The sequence below is a fragment of the Equus quagga genome, chromosome 16, assembly GCF_021613505.1.
Source record: "Equus quagga isolate Etosha38 chromosome 16, UCLA_HA_Equagga_1.0, whole genome shotgun sequence".
In the NCBI taxonomy this organism is placed as follows: domain Eukaryota; kingdom Metazoa; phylum Chordata; class Mammalia; order Perissodactyla; family Equidae; genus Equus; species Equus quagga.
This window is the reverse complement of record NC_060282.1, coordinates 65,464,735-65,491,586: the sequence shown is the minus strand read 5'-3', so window position 1 is coordinate 65,491,586 and position 26,852 is coordinate 65,464,735. Positions and strand designations below refer to the sequence as shown.

Sequence of the window (26,852 nt, the reverse complement as noted above, 5' to 3'; positions counted from 1 at the left end):
CCCCTATGGCCCCTTGTCACTTTAGTCTTGATTACTTTTTAGTGATAGTGTCTTTCAGTTTAAGTGGCCTTGAATGGCTTTGAAAGGAAATATATTTACAATTATTATATTTAAAATTAACACAGGCAGTCTTCGTGGGACTGTAAAACTATAAGCATTTTGCAGGACCATAAAGATAACTATGCAAGCTGAAAACATCTAAGCTATGTTAATGATCAGTGAGAAAAATTGTGGTTGTTCTGTGACCTTTAAAGGTTTTGTCAAAACATTAAAAACTCTTTTACTGTGGTTTATAAATGTATAGGGAAGTAAAAAAAATAGTAAAACTCCTATTTAGTACAAGGTAATTTAAAACATTAGAAACATTGAGAGTTAAAATGTTTTATTTCTTTGTAAAAAAACCTTACCAAATCAGTTTGAACAGTGCTTGCCTTGTGTAACTTATATGGAGATAGGTAGGTAGGTGGATCGATCCATCCATAGATAGAGAATATTATAGTACCATCTGAGTTACCAGAGAAATGTTACATTCAGTATGGCTTGTGTTGAGTGTGTTCTATTAGACCGTTTAAATATGGTCATTTAAATGGAATCATAGAATAAAATGGTAATGTTTTAGGGCAAATATCAGCAAACCTTATCTGTGAAGGGCTTTGTCAGCCAAGAGGAAAAAATCAGGGATATTATGTAAATACTTACGCACCAAGAGATAACAAATTTACACTAATTTTTTATTGATGAAATTCTAAATAATAATAATTGAGTATAAAGTTTGTAATACTCCTGGTCTACTGTTGCAAAGAATGGGATTCTTTTAGGGGAGATAACATTACTCTTCATTGGGCTTCAGAGTTAGTGTTCCCTGTCATCAAATTGATTGGAAATGTTCAACTGTAAAAAAACATTCTTAAACTCATGGGCTGTCTGAAAACAGGTGATGAGCTGGCTTTGGCACATCCGTGTTTTAGAATATAAGGGAGCTTTGCAATCACCTAGTAGTTAGTGAAGTGAGGGTTGTTTCTTAAGGTCACACAGTTCTTGAGTGACAGTTCTCTTTAAAATGTTAGATTTCTTCTGATATTCTTAACTAATATATTCTTATTCTTATTTTATTTTTTAATATATTATTTACTTACCCACGATACCCTATTCCCTATCCATTTTATAAATGGAGATTCACCTTGTACAAAAACTGCTGTCTCCCCACTTCCCCCACCTCACATCTTTTTTCTACCTTATATGATTTTTAGTAATACCTCAGCTTCTTAAATAATATTGATAATATTTTTAAATGAAAAATACCACTTTAAAATTTTTTATGAAGGTTTGGGGCAGTTAATACATCACTTTTCCCTCATTTGTACTGTATTTTTAAAAGTGATTTAAATTATTTTAAATTATATGTGTTGATCAACTGTGCAATTTTAGTAGCGAAAATGTGGATCTTAAATATCAGACATTTTGTTAGGTAGTATCTTAAATACCTGCAGATAATATCTTTATGCTGTCCCCCTTCCACTCCTACCACTGGTAAAATGGAAAGAGCTTTGGTGCACAGAGAACGACTCAAATACCAAACATCAAATGCCTGGTACAGACATGGAGTAGGTAATGAACTACTGTGTTGTGTGTCTATGATAAAGTGATTCGACAAAGTCACTTTATAAAGGGCTTAATATAGTCTCTGGTACATGGAAGGTACAATGTGTAATAGTTATTAATTATTATTATTAAATTTATAGGCCAGTAGTTGTTTATAATACCCAAATTTAACACATTGTGCTCAATATGTGTAGGTACATCTCTATTATAGAGTGGTTAAAAAATGGAGACCTGGAGTTAAATTACGTCGTTTTGAAACCTGGTGAAATCTGATGAGCACACACCCAAGCCATGCTGCCCTTGGGCCAATTATTCAACCTTTCTGTACCTCAATTTCCTAATCTTTAAAATGAAGATATAATAGTACAGACCTCAGAGGCTTAAATATATTAGTATATGTAAAGTGTAACAGTTCATGTAAGGTTAGTACATGTAAAATGTAATAGGGCTTGGCACATAGTAAGTTCTTCACAACCGTTGGCTGCAGTAGTAATTATTAATGCTATATTTGAATACTTTTTTCCTGAAGTTTAAATAGGTTTAATCAATTAACCAGATTCCCTAATGTGTCAAATTTAGGGCTCTTCTCTTACAGGTAGGATTTATCTAATTTACCTCATCTCTTATAGGTATAAACAGTGAAAGGGAAAATTTCAGTTAAATTCGGCATATATAGTTTACAATGCCTATATGGTCATATGTAGAAAAATTGGTTAAATATCAGCACATATGTACATAGTCAAAAAGTTATAGTCCTGGCCTGATAATCTCCTTGAGATAGTCACAAGAGTGGGGCCTTATTTTTTGTTTTTTCCCTCATCTAATATGTGCCTTATATTTTGTGACTTGAGTACAGCATACACAATATTCTATTCTTAATATTAATGCTTCTGGTTAATGTAAATTGCTACTTGACAAAAAAGAGCTAATTTGAGAAAAGGAAATGCTATGGGTCTTAGTAATCTGCAGTTGTGCCTATCCTTATGGTTGTTAATGTATATTCTACATACAGTTTTATCAAATTATGTTATTTGTGTAAATTAACACATTTAACTAAAACAGAATTTTAGTACCTAGTTTTCTTTTGAATTTGCATTCCTTCCAACTTCTTATAGAAGTTACAAACTAGTTTTTAAAACCTTATAATCAAATTACTTAATGATTTTCTGTTGTCAAGTTTTCTAATGTATGCTTCTTTTTTCCCCCCAGAGGAAATAAAAGCGGAAACTGAAAAACAGAGGTTTGTGGGATTTCTTTTCTTTAATAAAAATAATTTGCAAACTTGTCAGTCTTGACCAAAATAATAATACAGTCATCTGTATATTTTAGTGTGGCAAATTTTCTGCATGTGATCTGGATAATAAAAAATTGTTTTTAAGAAATATAATTGTAAGCATACTTAAATACAAAAACATCTCCTAAATAAGTATATAAGGATATTTCTGAAATACCATAAGATATGCTTTAAAGTCTTTGCTTAAGGACTTTGATTCCTACTTGGTAAGATTACTAGGTTTCTTTGATAGTGTTAACATCTTTAGGACAGTATGAACTCAAAAGTGCAGTTTGACTTAAGGACAAGTGGAAAGCCCATTGCTTTTTAAGGTATTATGATACGAAATTTAAGTGGCAGTAAAATATTTCTGTAATAGAAACACCTAAAGTCTTTGGAAAGAATATTAGAGAAAAATCCTATGTCTTGCATTTAGTTGCAGCTCTAGGCACTAGCTTTTGACGTGTAGCAAATCACTTAACTTCTCTGGGCTTTGGTTTCCTCATGAGATATGGAAAGATGAAGACTGGCATAGCAATGTTCCTTTTAGGACAGAAATTCTCTGTTTTCATATGAGTTTGTCATCAGTATAATAAATGTGATATTCTAATTAGACTCTTTCTTTTAGTCCTCCTCATGGAGAAGCAAAAGCTGGATCAAGCACCCTTCCACCAGTGAAATCAAAGACCAATTTTATAGAAGCAGACAAGTACTTCCTACCCTTTGAATTGGCATGCCAGTCCAAATGTCCCCGCATAGTTAGTACATCTCTAGATTGTTTACAGGTATGTATAAAATAGCATTCTTTAGAAACCATCTAATTTGAATGCATTTCTAAAACATTACTCAAAATTGATAATTCAGATATTTTCCATGAAAGTCTTGAATATTCTTTTTGTGATAAGAAAGCAAATGGTTGCTTATATTCAAGAGAGACAATAATTATTGCAAAAAGATATTTCTAATTTAATGATAACAAAAATCATTAGTTAGCATAGTGAGACACAAAATCTTTAAGGTTATTAATAATGAAAGTTGATTTGGTCTTTTTCACATCAGTGAAATTCAAGAACGATAATACTTTTAACCTACTGCTGACTTTACAGATATCATTATGTAAATGATTTTACTTAATGTCTGCTGTTTTATATAGAGAAATAGGTTAATACTGACAGCTTAATATCTATCATCACTGCTGGACTTTAGCTCTGACCTTCATTTATGTCAGAAATTTCCTCACATCTTTCATTCTGTTTTACTTACATACACACACACACACACACATATACACACACAATCCTCTTAGATGTTTGTAAGTCAAAGGTCCAGATAGAGGTGTCCTTCTCTATCTAGGTGTTCTCACTCTTTGGGAATTATACCTATTTAACTAATAATTCAATGGCTAGGAAAAGACCATATCCATATCATATCCCTGTCATATCATATTCATATGATTTGGTTAAGGATAAGTTTGTTTGATGTGTGACGTTTTCCCTGACAAATTAGAGTTATAATCTCTAAGGCCTTCCTTTCAGGGCTATAATAGTAATGATGAATGAACAAATCTGTGATTTATTTCAGCCAGTGTATTGAAACTGGATTTTTTGCATATTCACAGACCTAATTTGGAAAGAGATTTTGGGTCATTTAAATGTGTTTCACAAAAGCAGTGTCAATAATGTTTACATAGAAAGTAGTAAGCTATTCCAACTCATCAAAGACAAGGTCAGAGGCCTGGCCTTCTCAAAGTGTTGCCTGATGGTTTTGTTCTGGTGGTTGTTCTGTTTTTGTGGTTATTACAAGTGTAAATAGTTTCATGTTTCTAGCTAATAAAGCTTTCTTCAGGAAAAGTTGGTATAGCTGTGGCTTTGATTATACCTTAATATTTTTATGTAAAAAGTTTAGTATATAGTCAATTGTATATTGTAATTTTAATGAATATTTAATTGGTATATATATATTAGTTAGCTTAATTAGAATCTTTATTTTCTTTTTCCGTTTCAGAAACTTATTGCTTATGGGCACTTGACTGGCAATGCTCCAGATAGTACAACACCAGGCAAAAAATTAATTGATAGAATTATTGAAACAATTTGTGGCTGTTTCCAAGGTCCTCAAACAGATGAAGGAGTTCAGTTGCAAATAATAAAGGTACTTAAGTATATAGAGTGAATTTGTAGTTTATAATCTGGATTTTTTAAAATCAGAAGCTTTTACCTTGAAAATATTTGGAAAGGTCATTTTATATGCTTTCCAACTATAATAGAGGTCACATGAGTGCTTTTTAGAGCCATATCAGGAGATTTCATTGTTGAATGCCAAGAGTTTGTTAGAAGACGACTGTATTTCTAAGTCTCTTATTTTGAAGGTCCCAGTTTAGCTTGGGCTCCCAGAGTCTTCCAGAGTTTTTCAGTTTCTGGCTTGTTTACCATACGTATTTTGTCTTTTGAGCTTTAGGTTGCCGTGTGAAAGGGCTGTGACCCCTCTAGTTTCTTCTGTCCTGTTGGACCGCTTCTAGTCTGCCCTCTCGACCCACGCTTCACCATGTGAACTCCTTGTGAACCAGCTTTTCTAATTCCCTTACACCTGTTCATCTGCTGAACTTGCTCATGTAAACCCTGTCATGGGTTTTGCTAGTGTACCTGGATGGTTAAACTCCTTAAAGAAAAAGCACTCAGTTGTGTTTTTAGCCTGTCGTAAAGTTGTTAATGTTACTGCTAATGATAGTAGTGGTATGTTTATATATCAGTAAAATTTTCACATACTAGTAGTACTTTTGAAATTGTTTATGTGTATAAAGTGTTCCTTCATGTGTAGAAATAGCCCTTTCTGAGCTTTTCAATTTTATAGCTGTATTTACTTCACAAGTCTTATGATATCTTTATTCTTAAAAAATGACCAATCGTTTGGGCCTCTCATTTGCAGTTTCATATAATTCATGGTTTATTTAGCCTGTACTTGGCGTTGACTCTGCGTAGGATTGTACAACATAAAAAGGACAAAAGCTATGAGTCCTTGCTTTTGAGAAAGTGCAAGTAACCTAATGTATGAAAATTCACATCAAGTTGTTCACTTTATTGGAGGATTCACCTTAGGATTATTTTAAATTCTTCATCTAAAACATTTGTAAACATCTTCAACAATAACAACAGTATATTTATTGAGTCCAGTCTATAAAAAAGATCTCAGAAAAGTTTGGAAGTAACATATGATGTATATCCTCCAAATTTGACAATCTAGTTCAACAGATATATGAGGCATATCTGTGCTCTCCTGTGACAGAGTTTCAATGCTGTGCATTTTTTTGTTGGTGGTGGTGCTGAGGAAGATTCGCCTTGAGCTAACATCCATTGCCAATCCTCCTCTTTTTTAAAAAAATTTTTCTTGTTTGCGGAAGATTAACTCTGAGCTAACATCTGTGCCAGTCTTCCTCTTTGTTGTATGTGGGTTGTTGCCCCAGCATGGCTGACGAGTGGTATAGGTCCATGCCTGGGATCCGAACCCACAAACCCTGGGCTGCTGAAGTGGAGCACAGCAAACTTAACCACTACGCCTTGGGGCTGGCCCATAAACTATATTAAATAATACTTCTATTAAAATGAAATGTGTTGAAACAAATTAGTTAAACGGTCTTCTAATGTTATGGCATTGGGAGGATAATGTGGAAACCACTGCCAGAATGAGGAAAACAAAATACGGTAACAGTTGATGATATATTCAAGACAGGTAGAAATTCTATGTACGCTCCCAGAAAGTGGTAATGGTATCTGAAAGTTTTAATTCTAATATAAAAATACTCAATATAATTTTGTGCTGAAACTCTGGATGCAGAAAATTGCTTTGACTTTGTCTTTTTTTTCTTTTTTAAAGGCTTTACTTACTGCAGTAACATCTCAACACATAGAAATTCATGAAGGAACTGTACTGCAAGCTGTGAGAACATGTTACAATATCTATCTAGCAAGCAAAAATCTCATCAATCAGACAACAGCCAAAGCTACTCTTACTCAGATGCTAAATGTTATCTTTGCGCGCATGGAAAACCAAGCAGTAAGTATTAAGGAAAGAGAGATTGTGTAGAACACCACAGGCATCACATATAGAAGAGAGGGTACGGAAATCACAGTGAAATCTTTGTGCCTGTAGAGAAGAATGTCTTTCATTTATAGTTCTACTTACTGGAGATCTGTGATACTGTGTTTGTATTTTGTTTTGTTTTGAGGTTTACTGATTTGTTTGACTGTGGACAAAATTTTCTTTTTAGTTCACAAATAGAATGTGAAAGATATTGATTGCCGTCTTCCTCATGAAAGTGTTTATGAATTGGTATTTTTAAATCACTGAAGCTCAGTAGATGAGTGTAATGTAGATATGAAATTACCTAATTTGATCTATTCTGATATAAAATTATTTATTCATTGAGCCTTTAAAAAATAAGTATACTTTTCTATATTGATGAAATTTTTCTTTTCAGCAAGAGATTAGCAGCTAGAGAATCATTTATTTATTTACTTTTTAATTGTCTAGGTCTTCATAATTAAAAACCATCTTCTAACTTTTTATTTTGAACTGATTTTAAACTTAACAGAAAAGTTACAAAAATATTACAGAGAGATCCCCTTCACCCTACTTTCCTTAATGCCAGGATCTCACATAACCATACTACAATGATCAGCAGCAGGAATTAACATTGGTACGATACTATTAAGTAAACTACAAACCTTACTTGAATTTCACCAATTTTCCCACTATTGTCCTTTTCCCATTTCAGAATCTGATCCAGAATCCCATGTTGCATTTAATGTGCGTTGTTGTTATGTCTTAGTCTTCTCCACTTTGTGACAGTTTGTCAGTCTTATCTTTCATCACTTTGACGCTTTTGAATGGTACTAATCAGTTATTTTGTTGAATGTCCCTCAATTTGTGTTGTCTAATCTTGTCTCATGATTAGAATGAGGTTGTCCATTTTTATGCTAGAATACCTCTAAAGCAATGGTGTGTTCTTTTCAGTGCATGATATCAGGAATTCATGATGTTGATGTGTCTTATTACCAGTGATGTTGACCTTGATTACTTGGTTAATGTTGTATCTGCCAGGTTCCTCCATTCTAAAGTTACTAGTTATTCTTTTGCAGTTAATAGATATCTAGGGAGAAATACTTTAAAACTATGCAAATATCCCATTTCCTCCTCATATTCCTCCCATCCCCCCAATTTAAGTATCCATCAGTGAATCTTGTTGGCAACAATTATTGTGGTGTTTTCCTATTGGTGATTTTCTCTTTCTCTCTTCTCTGTTTATTAACTGGAATTATTCTCCTTCTTTCCTATTTATTTAGTTTTTTATGTGTATCAGTCTGTATTCATAGATATTTATTTTATTCTGTGAGTTATAATCCAATACTATCATTATTTATTTTGTTGCCCAAATTATTTCAGCTTTGACCTTATGTCCTTTGGACAAACTCTCATCCATTTTTGGGCACCTCCTTACTTTCTGGACTCTTAGGATGTTCCAGGCTCTCTTTGAATTGTCTCTGCTTCAGCCCTGGAATCAACCACTTCAACAGGGAGCCTGGCTTCTTCAATTGGAGAATGGTGATTAGAAACCAAAATCTGAGTGCTAGGGGTGTTCCTTGCTGCTGGGGTGTTATTATTTCTAGGCCCTCTCAGCAGATAGAACTAGGAAATACATATCTGTATACTCACCCCATCTCCTCACCCCCTGACCCCCTACACCTGCATGTGACTATTTATCTGTATATGTTAAAAAACTGTGTTCATACTCATACTTCTGATTCTAATCCAACATCACAAGATTCATTTCTGCCTTCTCCCTTTTTAATTTGTAACTTCCTCTCTCTAAACAGTGAGAAATAAAGCTTTCGTTTCTATCACATGTTATTTGTTCACTCCTATTATGCACCTAAGATAGTTTTAGAATTGCTAACCCATACCACTGTGAGAAGCAAATTTGCTAAGTAGATTACAGCATTTATATTTGGTTCTTTTTGTCTTTAGCCTTATAGTATCCATTCAAAATATTGTTTTCCGAAGTTACTTAGGTTAGTTCTTTTCTTTTCCACATTTGTTATAAAGGAATGTTATTCCTTTATAATAGAATTAGGTTCACTTATCGCTGTCTTTTTTCTATTTCAGTACCCCTGACATCCTTGTTAGTTTTAATTGCTTATTTATTTTTTGAATATGTTAACCGTGAATATGCTGTAAGAGTCAGAGCTACACAAAAGTTATGCTCAAGAGGAGTACTGTTCCCTCCTGTTCCTACCACTCCATTCCTCTTCCTCCCTTCTTTACATCCCTTCAGTGTAGCTAATCTCATTTGTTTCTAGTTTATCCTTCCTGCATTTCTTTAGCATAAATAAGCAGATACATGTATAGTTTCATGTATCTTCTTTCTTAGATGAAAGGTAGCATACTATATTAGTTCTCTATCACTGTATTACAAATACCCCAAACTTCAGCTGCTTATCTCTCACCGTTTCTGAGGGTCCAGAATCGAAGAGTGGCTTAGCTAGGTGGTTGGGCTTGGGTTTTGGATGAGGTTGCAGTTGACTACATGGATCGTGATGTCAGCTGGGGCTGCAGTCATTTAAAGGCTTTATTGGGCTAGAGGATGCACTTCTAGGCTCACTCATTTGGCTGTTAGTGAAAGACCTCTGTTCTTCACTGACTGTTGGCCAGAAAGGCTTGAGGTTTTTTTTACCATGTGGGTCTCATAGGGCTGCTAATGACATGGAAGCTGTCTTCCGCGAGGGTAGATGATCTGAGAGAGAGGGCAATAAGACAGAAGCTGCAATGTCTAGAAGTTGCCACCCAGACCATCCCTGGAACAATGTGGGAGAGAAGTCTACAAAGAAGTGAAAATCAAGAGGTAGAGATCATTGGTGGCCATCTTAAAGGTTGGCTACCTGCATACTATAAGGCTCTTTTGTACTTTGCTCTTTCTGCTTAGTATTATGACCTGGAAAGCAGTCAAGATCAGTCCTTAGAGATCTTCTTCATTCTTTTTTACAGATGCATAGTACTCTAGGATGTACTGTACTCTATTCCTTCACTCTTCTGTGTATTGACATTGGATTACTTCTGATATTTTGCAACCACAAATAATAGGTTGTTTTTTTAAATATTTTTAAAAAAATTTTTTTCTCCCAAAGCCCCCCAGTGTTTTTTAGTTGTGGGTCCTTCTAGTTGTGGCGTGTGGGACGCTGCCTCAGAGCGTGGCTTGATGAGCAGTGCCATGTCCGCGCCCAAGATTCAAACTGGCGAAACCCTGGGCTGCTGAAGCAGAGCGTGCAAACTTAACCACTTGGCTTTTTAAAGAAATGAATGAAAATAATTTTATGGCAGAAATATAAGTTTTATTGGTTTGACATGTTCAACAAGGTTTATTTTATCGCTTTTTAGTGGCAGAAATATGTTACATTTGTTTGACTTGTTCAACAAGATTTAAGTACATTGCTTCTCTAGTCCTGTCACCGTTCTAGACCTCAGGTATACGGTGCTGGGCAAACTAACTTGATCACTACCTTCAAAGGTCTTACAAACTGGACATAGAGGGGGGTAATCACACAAATAAGTATGTAACTGAATTGTGATAAAGGCTGTGAACATGTTTCGTGTCATGAAGGATATTTAGTTCTGTGCTCTCGATAATTATTGAAAAGAAGGAAGGGGAGAGAAAGGAAATTAGAAGGGGAGCAGACTGATTTAACTTCCACATTTACTAAAATATTCTAAGGTATTAGTCTAATTCATTTATATGTGCTACTGATAATCCTCTCCCCCTCCCCCATAAAACTCTCTACAAAATGCTCAGTTCTAAAATTACTTCAAAAGAGAAAATGCTAAATTTCTTTTGAACCATGGTTCTCAACTGGAGATGAACCATGGGAGGTTGAAGCCAGATTTGAGACACTTTGGATTGTCATGACCCAGGTGGGGAGGCTGTTACTGGCATATAATGGGTAGAGGATAAGGATGTTGCTGAACACGCTGTGCCCAGTACAGAGGACAGCCCCCCAGAACAAAGAATTATCCAATCTAAAATGTCAATAGTACTAATGTTGAGAAACCCTATTCTAGAAAGTATGGAAGTGTGTATAAAATGTTTAAAGGCCTATTTTTATGCAATAACATTTCCGTTTTTTTCCTCAAGGATATTTCTGGAGTTTCTATAACTCTGGAATAAGTAGAAAAAGCTAGAATTTGATATAATCCTTGTCTGTAATTGCAAAGCACATGCTTGCCCCACTAAATCATGGTGCAGATTAGCTGTAGTTAGGCTGAGCCTGAGATTGGATTGCATGTCACAGTCTTCTCACTTTAATTTGGAGGTTGACTTTCTCATGAATGGGTTATTAAGTATTGATCTGAGAATTCTGTTCTGATTCCAACTGTGCAACTGGTCATGCCCATCAACGTCTTTATCTTTAAAATAAGGGATTTGGGGGCTGGCCCCGTGGCCGAGTGGTTAAGTTCGCGCGCTCCACTGCAGGCGGCCCAGTGTTTCGTTGGTTCGAATCCTGGGCGCGGACATGGCACTGCTCATCAAACCACGCTGAGGCAGCGTCCCACACGCCACAACTAGAAGGATCCACAACTAAGAATATACAACTATGTACCTGGGGGCTTTGGGGAGAAAAAGGAAAAAAATAAAATCTTTAAAAAACAAAAAATAAGGGATTCAGACCATGTGGGTTATAAGGCTCTTCCTACCTTTTGGGCATTAAAATCTTTTAGTTCAAATTTGTTTTATAAATTCATATAATTAGTTCTGGTATTTCCACATAACCTGCAATAATATTAGTGAATATGAAATGTTCATGTTTAACATTGTAAGATATTTATCTTTGTGGATATTAATTCTGTGAGAATCATTCTTACTAGGTCATGAGAATGAAAAATGTGTCTAAAAGCAATAAAGTGCTAAAAAAATGAAACCCTATGATCCTGATTGTTACTATTTTTAGCATCTTATAAGTGAGCCAGTTTTATAGGTAGTATTATATACATAATAATGACAGATTTCCTAAAACAAAACTCGAACATTTGTAGATTTAATTTTTTCAATCTTATTAAATGACTGGGCAGAGGCATTTAAATACTCTTTGCAATTTTATTTATTAAATGTAGTTTTATTATTTTTTAATTAAAAGACATTTGACAAGGTGTTGTAAGAACATGTTACAGAAAAGTATACACTGAAAAGTTCCTTCTCACTCTTGTTTCCAATTTGGTCACTTTCTAACCTCCGCCTCCAGTAGGTATCCATTATTACTAGTTTTCTTGTGTATCTTCTAGCCTTTGTTTCTCTATGGATAAGTAAAAATCAGTATATGTGTGTGTGTGTGTATTTTATTCTCTCATCCACTTCTTTTCTCTCGTAGTAAAACTTTGATTTGATTTTAGGTAAATCCACTACTGGCAACGATCCAATTATTACCCTGAGGCTATTAAAAATTATTTTAGTGGTTTTTTTTATTGTTTTGGTAATACATTCACATCATTCAAACACCAAGAATAATGAAAAGAGGATACATAAAGACTTTCATCTGTGTTCTTGTATACCAGTTTCCATCTTGTTTTTAGTGTATTTTATGTTCTTTGTTTCTGATGGACTACAATTTCTAGGCCTAGAGACAAGGTGGCACTTTTTATAAGGGGTTTATAGTTGAGCATAACATTGCTCTTCCAAATTTTAAACAACTTATTTTACTAATACTGGAAATTACTCTATTTCTTTCCAGTTGCAGGAAGCCAAACAAATGGAAAAAGAAAGGCATCGGCAGCATCATCATCTGTTGCAGTCTCCAGTAAGCCATCATGAGCCTGAATCACCTCAACTTAGATACTTGCCACCTCAGACTGTTGATCATATATCCCAAGATCATGAAGGGGACCTTGATTCCCATACAAATGATGTGGATAAAAGCCTTCAGGATGACACAGAGCCTGAAAATGGATCTGATATTTCCAGTGCAGAAAATGAACAGACTGAAGCTGATCAGGCAACTGCAGCTGAAAGTAATCTTTTTAAGAAGGGATTGTCGGGGGCATTGTGTGTGTGTATGTTAAGAGAACAGTGTAGGAATGAGTTTTTTGATAAAGAAATGTGGAAAGGGCAATACTGCTTAGTAGATAGCAGACACATTGTGGTAATTGTGGACTATTTCCATCCTAGCTGGTAAAGTTAATTTCACTTGAAGCCACAAAACATCTATTAACGATGCTATGCATTCGCTAGTCTCTCATGAGCAGTGTGATTTATGGACTTACTTTGGAGGAGATATGTGTTACTAAAGAGGATCATAAATGTCTGTTAGCATGTTATATAGGAACTTCAGTTTTCTTAAAGTTAGTTTCATGGCAAACAAGACCTATTTATTTAGTAAGGTTTTCTGGAATGTGACTAAAAATTTTAGGAAATCATTATATTATTCAGAAAATATTATGGTAAAAAAGTACTGAAATTAAATATAAAAAAATCTTTTGAGTAACCACCTGACATAAAAAAAAATTTCATTTATTTTTATATCCCGATGTGTATTAATCACTAAAATTGAGATGTTCTCTGCCAGTGTTTTTTCATAAGTAAATCGACTTATAAGAAAAAATTTACAAGATTACAGAAATTAAATTACACACATTTATTTTACAAATCTGTTTCTGTAAAAATAATCACATGAAGTTGTTTCTCCCCTCAGACATTATTCTCGACTTTAGCCGTTCTATAAAACTACCAGGGAATTTGGCTGTTCCCTTTGTTTTTCCTTAGCTTGGTGTCAAAAGATGATGGAAATTCTCTTGCCTATCCAGTATGGTTGTGAAGAATGAGTATGGTTAGGGCTTAGTTACAATTCATCTGAATTCTCCGTTTTTACTTCGCTTTGAGGAAAGACTTCTATAATATATTTTCAGCTCTTGATTTTTCTTTTTGTAACACATCTTTTCCCTAACTTAATAGTGGCATGAACATCAGCAGTGGCACGAATAGATGCTGTTTTACTATTTCTGTTTTCTTTTTTTAAGTTTAATTTAATTTACTTTACTTTAATTTCTTTTTGGAGGAAGATTAGCCCTGAGCTAACTACTGCCAGTCCTCTTCTTTTTGCTGAGGAAGCCTGGCCCTGAGCTAACATCCATGCCCATCTTCCTCTACTTTATATGTGGGACACCTACCACAGCATGGCGTGCCAAGTGGTGCCATGTCCGCAGCCAGGATCCGAACTGGCGAACCCCGGGCCACCGAGAAGTGGAATGTGTAAATTTAACCGCTGCACCACCGGGCCGGCCCCACTGTTTTACTATTTTTAATAGTACTTTACTATTTATTTTAAAAAGGATAATTTTGATAAACCCATCATTCACAGTAATCAAGTTGATAGTAAATCTATACTGCTTATATGATTTATATTTTTCTAGCCTGGTGTTGCCAGAATTTCCCCTCCTTTTACTGTGAGCTTAAAGGGACTGGCTCAAAGGGCTAATCTCTAATAAAGCTGGGACTTTGTATGTTCCTTCATCCGTGCCTTCAGCAAACATTTGTTTAGCATACTGTGACCTCGGTACTTTTGTGCTAGGACTTGGGGTTAAAAAGCTGATAGAGATACAGCCATTGCTCTTAGGGTGCTCATGGTCTGCCCCGATGGTCAGGCGTGTATAAATGAGATGCAATGTGATAAATATTTTTAAAGTGGCATGCATAAGGTGATTCTGCCAAGGACAGTTAGGGAATACCTTTGTAAAGAAAGCAGTGTTTTAGTTGAATCTTGATAAATAGGAGTAGGAATTGGTTATCTAGAAAGTTTAGGAAATTTTCTGACAGAAGAAACAAACATGACCTGAGACCCAAGGAATGGAAGCATCTGCTGTGTATGAGGTACCACTGTAGGTACCTTATAGGATACAGAATTATAAATAAGACATAATTCCCTATGGCATAGTTATGATTATTTTGGCTTTAAATGTTGTTTTTCTCCCAACAGCTGATATAAATGAAAATTCTACCTGAGACCCATTGGTTAAGAGTTCATGCTCCGGAGTTAGATTACCTGCTTTGAACCACATCTCTGTCACTTACTAGCTATGTAACTTTGGATATAATAGTTAACTTCTCTACTCATCTCCTATGTGTAATAAATATTATTCACTGTTACTCTGATCCATTTCTGTTAGATAATCTCTAATTGATTCTTGGTGCACTAATCATTTTGTGCACATTTTAGTGACTGTATAGTATGTTGATCCTCTGATTTTCAGATTCTGGGTAATTTTAGCCAACTAGAGCACAGAAATACAAAGCTTAAGAATGGTGGAAAAATTATCTGTCAAGGAATTTATATATTTTTACTCCACAGAAGAGTCTAAATGCTGCTGTATTTGGATTTTTTAAAAAATAAAATAAGGTTACTAATTTGTCATGCTTATTTATCAGATTTCCCCTTGTGGCATTCAATATTATGTAGAATGCAGCAAACAATAGATTAGGGGCAGTGAACAATAGGGAGGGCATGCTTCTGGAAGCCAGAATTAGAAATATCGATCCTTTATAGAAGTGTGAGTCGGGCAGGGGTGTAGACAGCAGCACTATCAGCTAATATGCAGTCTGATGCCATTTGGTGGAGGGAAGTGGCTCCTAGAACAGGGTCCTGGCTCCCAAAGCATCATAAAGTGCTAATTGAGCCTTCCTGAGATATTTTCAGCATTTCAAAAAATCTGGTGGGAATCCTATAAAAGATAGGATAAAAGATAAAAATAAGTAGATAAAAATAGTGCAGTAGTTTATACAAGCTAACTGGAATGTCAAGTTTTATCACTTTCTCTTATGCTGTTTGGAAGTTCTGATTGGCAGTTATATGTGTTTTCGATTAAAGTTAAATTGGGGAAGAAATAGTAAGGAAGGGCTAGAAAGCACTGGTGGAGGCCCAGATGGCCCTATCTCTACTTCTTCAAGGAACTTACTATATTAGAGCAGAATAATGAGCTTGCTATTGATGAGCCTAATGAGTCAAAACAAGCTTTAATTAAATTTAATGTATTATTTGATGAGTATGTGGGACATGTTAGAAACGTTTCATTCAAAATACTTTTAAAAATTTTGGTTCTTAAAGGAATAATCTAGAAAATTCCCTTAAGTTGGATAATCATTTACTAGCTTGTCAAATGAATCATTAAAATTGACTTAAATTTATAAAATATTTTAAAATTTGATTTGGTTATAAGTTGGAAAGTTTAACATACACTTTCATCTAGTTTCAGATATCTGTCTGATTTTTTTTCTTTTATTCTTAATGTTCTTAGGAAAGTTTTTCATTATCAGTGTTCAGTAGAAGTTTCCAAAAAATTAAAATAATGTTTTCTTGAATTTTTCTTTTTTCAAGCATTATCTAAAAATGATATATTGTATGATGGAGAAAACCATGACTGTGAGGAAAAGCCACAAGACATTGTACAGAGCATTGTAGAAGAAATGGTGAACATCGTTGTTGGAGGTAGTATTTTGTACTTGAAATTAGATTATCTTCTCTTAATGGTATTTTATGTGATTAGAGAGACTATTTTTTTAAAATTTTATTGAGGTGATCATAGTTTATAACATTGTGAAATTTCAGTGATATGTTATTATTTGTCAGTCACCATATAAATGTGCCCCTTTACCCCTTATGACCACCCCTAAACCCCCTTCCTGTCTGGTAACCACTAAACTGTTATCTTTATCCATGTGTTTATCTTCCACATATGAGTGAAATCATATGAATGATTGAATGAGTGAATGAGTGTTTGTCTTTCTCTGTCTGGCTTATTTCACTTAACGTAATACCCTCAAGGTCCATCTATGTTGTTGTGAATGGGACAATTTTGTCTTTTTTGATGATTGAGTAATATTCCTCTGTGTGTGTGTGTGTGTGTGTGTGTGTGTGTGTGTGTGTGTGTGTGTATAACATCTTCTTTATCCAATCATCAGTCAGTGGGCACTTGGGTTGCTTCCACTTCTTGGCTATTGTGAGTAATGCTGCAGTGAACATAGGGGTGCATAAGTCTTTGAATTGTTGATTTCAAGTTCTTTGGATAAAGACATGGTAGTGGGATAGCTAGGTAACATGCTATTTCTGTTTTTAATTTTTTGAGAAATCTCCATACTGTTTTCCATAGTGGCCACACCAGTTTACATTCCCGCCAGCAGTGTATGAGAGTTCCCTTTTCTCCACATCCTCTCCAACATTTGTTATTTTTTGTCTTAGTGATTATAGCCATCCTAACGGCTGTGAGGTGATATCTTAGAGTAGTTTTGATTTGCATTTCCCTGATGCTTAGTGATGTTCAACATCTTTTCATGTGCCCTTTTGCCATATGTATATCTTCTTTGGAAAAAATGTCTGTTCATATCCTGTGCCCATTTTTTGATCAGGTTGTTTGGTTTTTTGTTGTTGAGTTGTGTGAGTTTTTTATATATATATTTTGGAGATTAACTCCTTGTCGGATATATGATTTTCAAATATTTTCTTCCATTTGGTAGGTTTTCTTTTCATTTTGTTCCTGGTTTCTTTTGCCTTCCAGAAGCTCTTTAGGCCAGTGAAGTCCCATTTGTTTATTTTTTCTTTTGTTTCTCTTGTCCAAGTAGATATGGTATTTGAAAACATCTCTATAAGACTGATGGCAAGGAGTATACTGCCTGTATTTTCTTCTAGGAGTTTTATGGTTTCAGGTCTTATCTTCAAGTCTTTGATCCATTTTGAGTTAATTTTTCTGTATGTGAAAAATAGTGATCTACTTTGATGATTTTTTATGTAGCTGTCCAGTTTTCCCAAGACAATTTATTAAAGAGACTTGCCTTTCTCCCTTATATGTTCTTAGATCCTTTCTTGAAGATTAGCTGTCTTAGAGGTGTGGTTTTATTTCTGGACTTTCATTCTGTTCCATTGATCTGAGGTCTGTTTTTGTACCACCACAATGCTGTTTCGATTACTACAGCTTTGTAGTATATTTTGAAGTCAGGGATTGTGATTCCTCCAGCTTTGTTCTTTTTTCTCTGGATTGCTTTAGCTGTTTGGGGTCTTTTGTTGCTGCATATGAATTTTAGGACTCTTTGTTCTATTTCTGTGAAGAATGTCACTGGGATTTTGATTGGGATTGCATTGAATCTTTAAATTGCTTTAGGTAGTAGGGACGTTTTAACTGTATTTATTCTTGCTATCCATTTGCATGGAATATCTTTCCATTTCCTTATGTCATCATTGATTTCTTTCAATAATGTCTTATAGTTTTCATCATATAGATCTTTCACCTCCTTGATTAAGTTTATTCCTAGATATTCTGTTCTTTTTGTTGTGATTATAAATGGGATTCTATTCTGGAGTTCTCTTTCTGCTAGTTCGTTATTAGAATATAGAAATGCAACTGATTTTTGTAAGTTGATTTTGTACCCTGCAGCTTTGTTGTAGTTGTTGATTATTTCTAATAGTGTTCCCATGGATTCTTTAGAGTTTTCTATGTAGAAAATCATGTCGTCTGCAAACAGCAAGAGTTTCACTTCTTCATTGCCTGTTTGGATTCCATTTATTTCTTTTTCTTGCCTAATTGCTCTGGCCAAAACCTCCAGTACTATATTGAATAAAACTGGCAAGAGTGGGCACCCTTGTCTTGTTCCTGTTCTCGCAGGGATAGCTTTCAGCTTTTCCCCATTGAATGTGATGTTGGCTGTGGGTTTGTCATATATGGCCTTTATTATGTTGAGATACTTTCCTTAAATACCCATTTTTATTAAGAGCTTTTGTCATAAATGGATGTTGGATCTTGTCAAATGCTTTCTCTACATCTTTTGAAATGATCATGTGCTTTTTATTCTTCATTTTGTTGATGTAGTGTATCACGTTGATTGATTTGCAGATGTGCATTCCTGCTATAAATCCCACTTGATCATGGTGTATGATCTTTTGAGTGTATTACTGTATTCGGTTTGCCAGTATTTTGTTGAGGATTTTTGCATCTATGTTCATCAGCGATATTGGCCTGTAATTTTCCTTCTTTGTGTTGTCCTTGTCTGGCTTTGAGATCAGGGTGATGTTGGCCTTATAAAATGTGTTAGGAAGTGTTCTGTCTTCTTCAAACTTTTGGAATAGTTTGAGAAAGATAGGTATTAAATCTTCTTTGAACATTTGGTAGAATACTCCATAGAAGTCATCTGGTCCTGGACTTCTGGTTTTGCGGAGGGTTTTGATTACTGTTTTAATCTCTTTACTCGTCATTGGTGTATTCAGATTATCTCTTTCTTCTTGATTCAGTTTTGGGAAGTTGTGTAAGTCTAAGAATTTACCCATTTCTTCTAGGTTGTCAAATTTGTTGGCATATAGTTTTTCATAATATTCTCTTATAAATCCCTTGTATCTCTGTGGTATCTGTTGTAATTTGTCGTCTTTCATTTCTAATTTTATTTATTTGAGCTCTCTCTCTTTTTTCTTAGTCTAGCTAAGGGTTTGTCAATTTTGTTTATCTTCTCTAAGAACCACTTCTTTCTTTCATTGATCTTTTCTACAGTGTGTTTTGTTGTTTCAAATTCATTTATTTCTGCCTACTTTTTTATTATTTCCTTCCTTCTGCTGACTTTGGGCTTCGTTAGTTCTTTTTCTAATTCTGTTAGGTATAGTTTAAGATGGCTTATTTGAGATTTTTCTTGTTTGTTTAAGAGTGGCCTTTATTGCTATGAATTTCCCTCTTAGGACTGCTTTTGCTGCATCCCATATGAGTTGGTATGGTGTATTTTTGTTTTCATTTGTTTCCAGATGCTTTTTGATTTCTCTTTTAATTTCTTCAGTGATCCATTGGTTGTTCAGTAGCATGTTGTTTGGTCTCCACGTATTTGTGACTTTCTCAGCTTTTTTCTTGTAATTGTTTTCTAGCTTCATAGCATTATGGTTGGATAAGATGCTTGATATGACTTCAGTCTTCTTACATTTGTTGGAGCTTGCTTTGTTCCCTGACATATGGTGTAGCCTCAGAAATGTTCCTTGTGCACTTGAGAAGAATGTTTATTATGCTGGTTTTGGATAGAGTGTTCTGCATGTATCTGTTAAGTCCATCTGATCTAGTGTTTTATTTAATTCCACTATTTTCTTGTTGACTTTCTATCCATTGATGTAAGTGGGGTGTTGAGGTCCCCTACTATTATTGTGGTGGTGTTAATTTCTCCCTTTAGGTCTGTTAGTAGCTATGTACTTTATGTACTTGATGCTCCTGTGTTAGGAGCACCCTATCACATTATCCCTTTTATCATTATATACTGCTCCTCTTTGTCTCTCGTTGCCTTTTTTTTATCTTGGATTCTGCTTTGTCTGATATAAGTATGGCAACATTTGCTTTCTTCTGTTTGCCATTAGCTTAGAGTATCATCTTGTATACCTTCACTCTGAGCCTTTGTTTGTCTTTAGAGCTGAGATGTGTTTCCTGGAAGCAGCATATTGTTGGGTCTTGTTTTTTTTTTTTTTTTTAAAAAGATTTTATTTTTTCCTTTTTCACCCCAAAGCCCCCTGGTACATAGTTGTATATTCTTCGTTGTGGGTCCTTCTAGTTGTGGCATGTGGGATGCTGCCTCAGCGTGGTTTGATGAGCAGTGCCATGTCCGCGCCCAGGATTCAAACCAACGAAACACTGGGCTGCCTGCAGTGAAGCGCACGAACTTAACCACTCGGCCACAGGGCCAGCCCCTGTTGGGTCTTGTTTTTTAATTCATCCACCCACTCTGTGTCTTTTGATTGGAGAATTCAATCCATTTATATTTAGAGTGATTATCGATATATGAGGGCTTAATGCTGCCATTTTATCACTCTTTTTCTTTTTGTTCTGTATTTCCCTTGTTTCTTGTCCTGTGTATTTTGGACTCCAGTTCAGTTTGGTAGTTCCCTATGGTGATTTTCTCATTTTTCTCTTTATTTATCATTTGTGTCTCTATTCTGATTGTTTGTTTAGTGGTTACCATGAGGTTTGTATAAAAAAATCTCGTAGATGAGGTAGTCTATTTTCTGATAGCCTCTTATTTCCTTAGTCTATGCCAGTTCCATCCCTTTACACTTCCCCTTCTAAGCTGGTGTTGTCACAACCTATTGTGTTCTGAGTTTGTGGTTAAAGTGATAAGATTATATTTATTTTTGATGTTTTTGTTCCCTGTATCTTTAACATTGTAATTAACTGTTTGCTAACCTGTTCTGATAGAGAGCTGCAATTTTATGATTTTGTCTGTCTCCTTGCTTAAGGCTTTGTAAACCCTTTCTGTTTTTGTTTTTTGGCTTTTTTTCAGATATGAGGACCTTCTTCATCATTTCTTCTGGGGGGGTTCTTGTGACAATAACTCCTTCAGCTTTTGTTCATCTGAGAAATTCTTTATTTTTCCATCATATCTGAAGGATATTTTCACTGGATAGAGTATTCTTGGCTGAAAGTTTCTGTCTTTCAGAATTTTGAGTATATCATTCCACTCTGTCCTAGCCTGTAAAGTTTCTGCTGAGAAATCCACTGAAAGCCTGATGTGGGTTCCTTTGTAAGTTATTTTCTTCTGCTTTACTGCCCTTAATATTTTTTCTTTATCATTGGCTTTTGCCAGTTTTATTAATATATGCGTTGGAGAAGGTCTTTTTACATTGGTATAATTAGGAGTTCTGTTAGCTTCTTTTACTTGTATTTCCAGCTCCTTCCCCAGGTTTGGAAAGTTCTCAGCCATTATTTCTTTGAGCAAGCTTTCAGTTCCGTTCTTCACCTGGTCTCCCTCTCACTACTTAGAATCCTTATGTTGCATTTCCTGATTGACTCACATATTTCTCACAGAGTTTCTTCATTTCCTTTTACTCTTAGTTCTCTCTCCTCCTCCATCTTAAGCATTTCTGTATTTCTGTTCTCCAGACTACTAATTCTGTCCTTCATAAATCAGCTCTGTTTTTCAGAGTGTCCAGATTTTTATTTAACTCCTCCATTTTGTTTTTCATCTCCAACATTTCTGATTGGTTTTTCTTTATAGTTTCAATGTCTTTTGTGAAGAATTCCCTCTGTTCATTAATTTGTTCCTGATTTCATTGAACCGTCTGTATTTTCTTGTGACTTGTTGACTTTCTTTGTGATAGTTATTTTGAATTCTCTGTCATTTAGATTGTAAATTTCTGTGCTTTCAGGGTTGACTTCTGGTTGCTGGATATTTATCTTCTGGTCTGGAGTATTAATATGTTTCTTTATACTGTTCAATGACGTGGATCTGTGCCTTTGTGTAATGATAGTATCTGGTTGCAGATTCCACCTGCCACCACTGGGGGGAGATCAGGAGCTGTGTATTCTGAGCCCACCACAGTCCCTGGCATCTGTGTCTGTCCTTAGAATCTATGCTAACAGGTCTCATTTGTGATTTCTGGCTTGTTCGCTCACAGCTGCTGCTTTTCTAATGTATGCAGGGGCACTCTGGCCAACTGTCTGAGCTGGAGTGCTGAGTGGTTGTAGGGGCGCTTTCTTTCATGTATGATCTCAGGGATGTTTTTGCTCTGCTCTCACTATCTGCTCTCCTGTGGTGCTGACTTGATGGAGACACCCCTGCAATAGCTTACCCACCCCTGTGTTGGGCCTTCCCACAGGTTGTGATGGAATTTGGAGAGTGAAAGTGTTCCTGTGGCGAGCTGCCCTTCCCCCATCTTTGTCTCAGAGTTGCTCGTGGTTGCACCCTAGGTCACTGATGTTGGGGGATGGAGAGGAGATCCCCTTACCTCCTTCCACTTCTTCCTTGGGGGTCCAGCACCTCCACCTTCAGATATTTGGCTGTGTGTCTCTCTTAGACATCTTTTGTATTGTGTGAATGTCCTCTGTTGGTTTATGAATGTCTTTTTCATTGTATCTTAGGGATGAGAATATGGGAAGAGTTCACTCCCCAATGATGCTGATGTCACTCTGGTCTAGAGGCTGTTTTTATAATGTATTGCACAAAAAGGACAAAAATATAAGCTCCTTCTCAAATTAGAGAGTATGTGCATAAAAAAATATTTAAGGGAATCTTTGGGTATAGAAGAGTACTCCTTTTTATCTCCAGCTTCAGATATAATTTTTTATAAAAACCTACTGTTTCCCACCCCATTAAAAAAGGTTTTATAATCATTTTATTTTTTGTTCTTGTGTTTGGTTGGAGAGGGCTAAGGGTATATTCTCCCAGATATTCCTAAAGGTGCTAAACTTTATAAACTGGAAAATGTTTGGGTTGATTTGGTTTTGAGTATTTCATATCTTTGTGGGAAAAATTGTGATTTCTTATGCCTTTATCATCACAACCAAGTCATAGTTGGTATAGGTTCAGATCCTATGTTATGGATTGTATTATAAAAATGTTTTGAGGTCTGTTAGGAATTTCACTCAAGTTTTTCATAAATATTATTATAGATAGGATTAGATTTGAGACCAATCCACTGAAGTTTGTTTTACTCATGGTTTCTTGCACAGGATTAAGCATAGTACCTTGCTACATATACTTCTAGAGGGATGACTTAATGTACAGTATGGCTCTTGAATGATAATTGTACTGTTTCAGCCATACTTAATTCACGCAACATTATTTCTAAGGCTGTATTTCCTTCCTTAGTACAACACTAGAATCAGGCATTCATCTGATTGGCCTCCTCATTTTTTCCTTTTTTATTCATCTTTTCATTCAGAAAATCCTTATGAAGTACATACAGTTGTGTGGCACTTTAGGAGCTTACAAAAGTTAATCCAAGATAGAACATGCTCTGGAGGAAAAGGGTTCTGGAATGTATGTATGTAAGACTAATTCAAGGTATAAAATGATAAGTGCCATTAGAATGAAACAGCTAAAATCCTGTTAAAATTCTGAAAATAGAGTGATTATTCCTAACTAAAGTGATTGGGGTGGGCTTCATGTAGGAGATCATGACACTTGAATTTAGACTGTATGGATTCACACAGGTATGGGGAATGGTACTTAAAGTATTGGAATCTCTATTAGCTAAAGTCTAGAGGAGAGAATGACCTGGGAATTAGCAGGTGGTGGTTTGGCTGAAGTATAAAGTATGTAATGTCATTCAATAGAAAATAAGATTAAAGAAGTAGTTTGGAGCTAACCAATGGATGGTTATAAATTCCAGGTTCTGGATATTGGACTTCATTCTATGACAAAATGAGTTACCATTGAAGATTTTAGAACTAAGAAGTGAAATGTTTAGAATTATGTTTTAAGGAGCAAAGTGGGGAAATAGGAAGTCCAGCAGGAGATCAGTTCAGTAATCCAATCCTGAATAGGACAGTAACAGTGGAAATGCAGAGGAAAACTGTGAATGAGGAGTAAGATAATGTATGTTGAATCAAGAAGACTTTGAAACTGATTAAATACCTGAGTGAAAAAGAGAAAAGGTACGTCAAAGGTCCCCAAAGTTACCTCAAGGTTTGATGATTCAACAGAAGGACTCACAGGACTCATTATATATAGTAGTTATACTCATCACTATGATTTATTACCATGTAAAGGTACAAGGCAAAATCATCAAAGGGAAAAGGTGTATGGGGCAAAGTCTGGAGGAAATCAGGAGCATACTTCCAAGAGTTCTCTCCCAGTGTAGTCACACAGAAAGCTCTTAATTCCTCCCGTATCAAATTATAAAGTGTTGTCTTCCAGGGCAGCTCCTTAGAGACTGGATTCCCAAGGCTTTTATTGGGGGCTGGGCGTGTAGGCACCTTCTACCTGCATGTACCAAAATTCCAGATTCCCAGAAGGAAAGCTGATATTCAGCATAAAGCACATTATTTGTACAAACAGTTTAGGCACCGACAGCCATGCTTACTAGCCCTGGGAATAGTGGGAACCCTTCCAAAATGTAAGTTCCCAGATGCCAAGGGCCAATCCTGCAAGCAAGCGTATTAAGGATAGGCAGTCTCAAGCCTGCTACGTTAACTCTTTTCAGTGCAGGTGGTGTCCCAGTTTTTGAGTCTAAAAGGGGAGGTGGATGGTGGTACTATTAGTAGAATTGAATCGTGTTGGAGAAGTTGGCTTGAGAAAAAAGGTACTAATTTTTATGTTGACATTGAATTGGACCTGCAGGCGCACCATCCATGTGAAAATGTTTATGAAGTATGTAATGGAAATATAGAACTCTGGCTTAAGAAATATCAAAGGAGGTGCTGTAGATGGGAGCCATTCTGTTAAAATTTGTAATTGAATCCATAAGATTACCAAATAGGAAAGTGTAGAGACTAAAGAAGAGGCTGTGATCTTGGGAAGTATAAATTTTTGAAAACGCCCGTACACTTTCAGTCAGGGAAGAAAGCAAGCATTGTGTGCCTATGCATTCTTTAAAAATCTAATAATTTATATATCAGGGTTTGACACACCTTTTCCATGAGTCAAATGTGGTCCACTGCTTATTTTGTAAATAAAGTTTGTTTTGAACACAGCCATGCTCATTTGTTTGTGTATTGCCTCTAGTGACTGCCTTTGCACTACAAAAGCAGAGTTGAATAGTTGGAACAGAGACCATATTGCCTGTAAAGCCCAAAATGTTTACTCTCTTGGCCTTTTCAGAAAAAAACTTTCCAGTCTCTAATACATGTGAATGCAGAGTGTAAAGTGAAAATTCTCTCATTTTCCTGCAACTTTTTACTTAGAAAATTTTCAAACCTAGAGAAAAGTTCAAAAAACAGTATGATGAACAGCTGTATGCCCTTTCTATAGATTCACTAATTTCCAGCAATTTTGCTACATTTCTTTTGTGTCTCTAAATAGACTTACACACATGTTGTATGTCTGTATATGTGTGTGTGTTTTGCTTGTCTTTGCTGAACCATTTGAAAATTGCTTGTATACATCATGACACTTTACCCCTAAATACCTCAGCATGTATCTTCTAAGAATAAGGCCATTTTCATATTTAACCACGATTCCATTTTCACACCTAAGAAAATTAACACTATTTCAAGAATATCTAATATATAAACATTTAAAAATGTTCCTAGTTGTCCCAAAATGTGTCTCTCATATCTTTTTTCTTTTCTTTTTTTTTTTGGTGAGGAAGATTATCCCTGAGCTAACTTCTGTTGCCAATCTTCCTCTTTTTTTTGCTTGAGATTGTCCCTGAGTTAACATCCATGCCAGTCTTCCTTTGTTTTTGTCTGTGGGATGCCACCATAGCATGGCTTGATGAGCAGTGTATAGGTCTGCCCCTGGGATCTGAACCCACCAACCCCGGGCCACCGAACCAAAGTGCATGAACTTAACCACTATACCAATGGGATGGTGCCTTCCTTTACTTTTTTAAGTCCAGGACCCAATCTGGGTACACTCACTGCATTTGATTATGTCTCTTTGGTCTCATTTGTTTAGAACAAGTCCTCTTGGTGGTTTTCCCCATCTTTCATATATTTGTTTTTTTTAAATGTATAAAATTGTTGTCTTGTAGAATGTTCCACATTTTGGACTGACATAATGGTTTCTTGGTTTAGATTAAACATATTTGGCAAGAATATTACATAGGTAATATTAATGCTTCTTGCGTCATTTAAATTGGTACATAATAACAAGTTACCCCCCCGGTTGTTGATAATGTTGCTCACTTGGTTAAGATGATGGACCACCAGCCCACTTTGTTGTACAGGAACATGTTTCCCTTTATAATTAATAAGTAATCTAAGAGTGATACTTTGAGATCATATGATGATCCATTCACTGAGTGGTTTTAGCATCCATTGACGATACTTTGCCTTACCTTAGATATTATATTGTTTGCAGTATAGTGATTTCATAATTCTAACATTAATTGGCATTTTTCTATTGAGGAAAACTCTTCCCTTTTCAAAAAAATAATACTGTGAGCTCATGAATTCTTTTATTATTCAGTGTATTATGATCCTTTACCATTGTTATTCCTTGTTCCTGATCTGACCAGTAGGAATCCCTTCAAGCCTGCTCATACCTATGTCTTTTTGATGT

General features: G+C 35.5%; 1 protein-coding gene across 2 annotated transcripts in view; it reads left to right on the top strand.

The window, feature by feature from the left end:
• The window catches only part of ARFGEF1 (ADP ribosylation factor guanine nucleotide exchange factor 1), a 150,428-nt gene that overhangs the window by 41,039 nt on the left and 82,537 nt on the right, over positions 1-26,852 (top strand). For both annotated transcript variants that reach the window (XM_046641682.1, XM_046641683.1), the window contains exons 2-7: positions 2,812-2,842; positions 3,504-3,660; positions 4,880-5,026; positions 6,746-6,925; positions 12,646-12,922; positions 16,279-16,389. In XM_046641682.1, the coding sequence (XP_046497638.1) occupies positions 2,812-2,842; positions 3,504-3,660; positions 4,880-5,026; positions 6,746-6,925; positions 12,646-12,922; positions 16,279-16,389 (903 nt within the window). The remainder of the gene's footprint in view (positions 1-2,811; positions 2,843-3,503; positions 3,661-4,879; positions 5,027-6,745; positions 6,926-12,645; positions 12,923-16,278; positions 16,390-26,852) is intronic.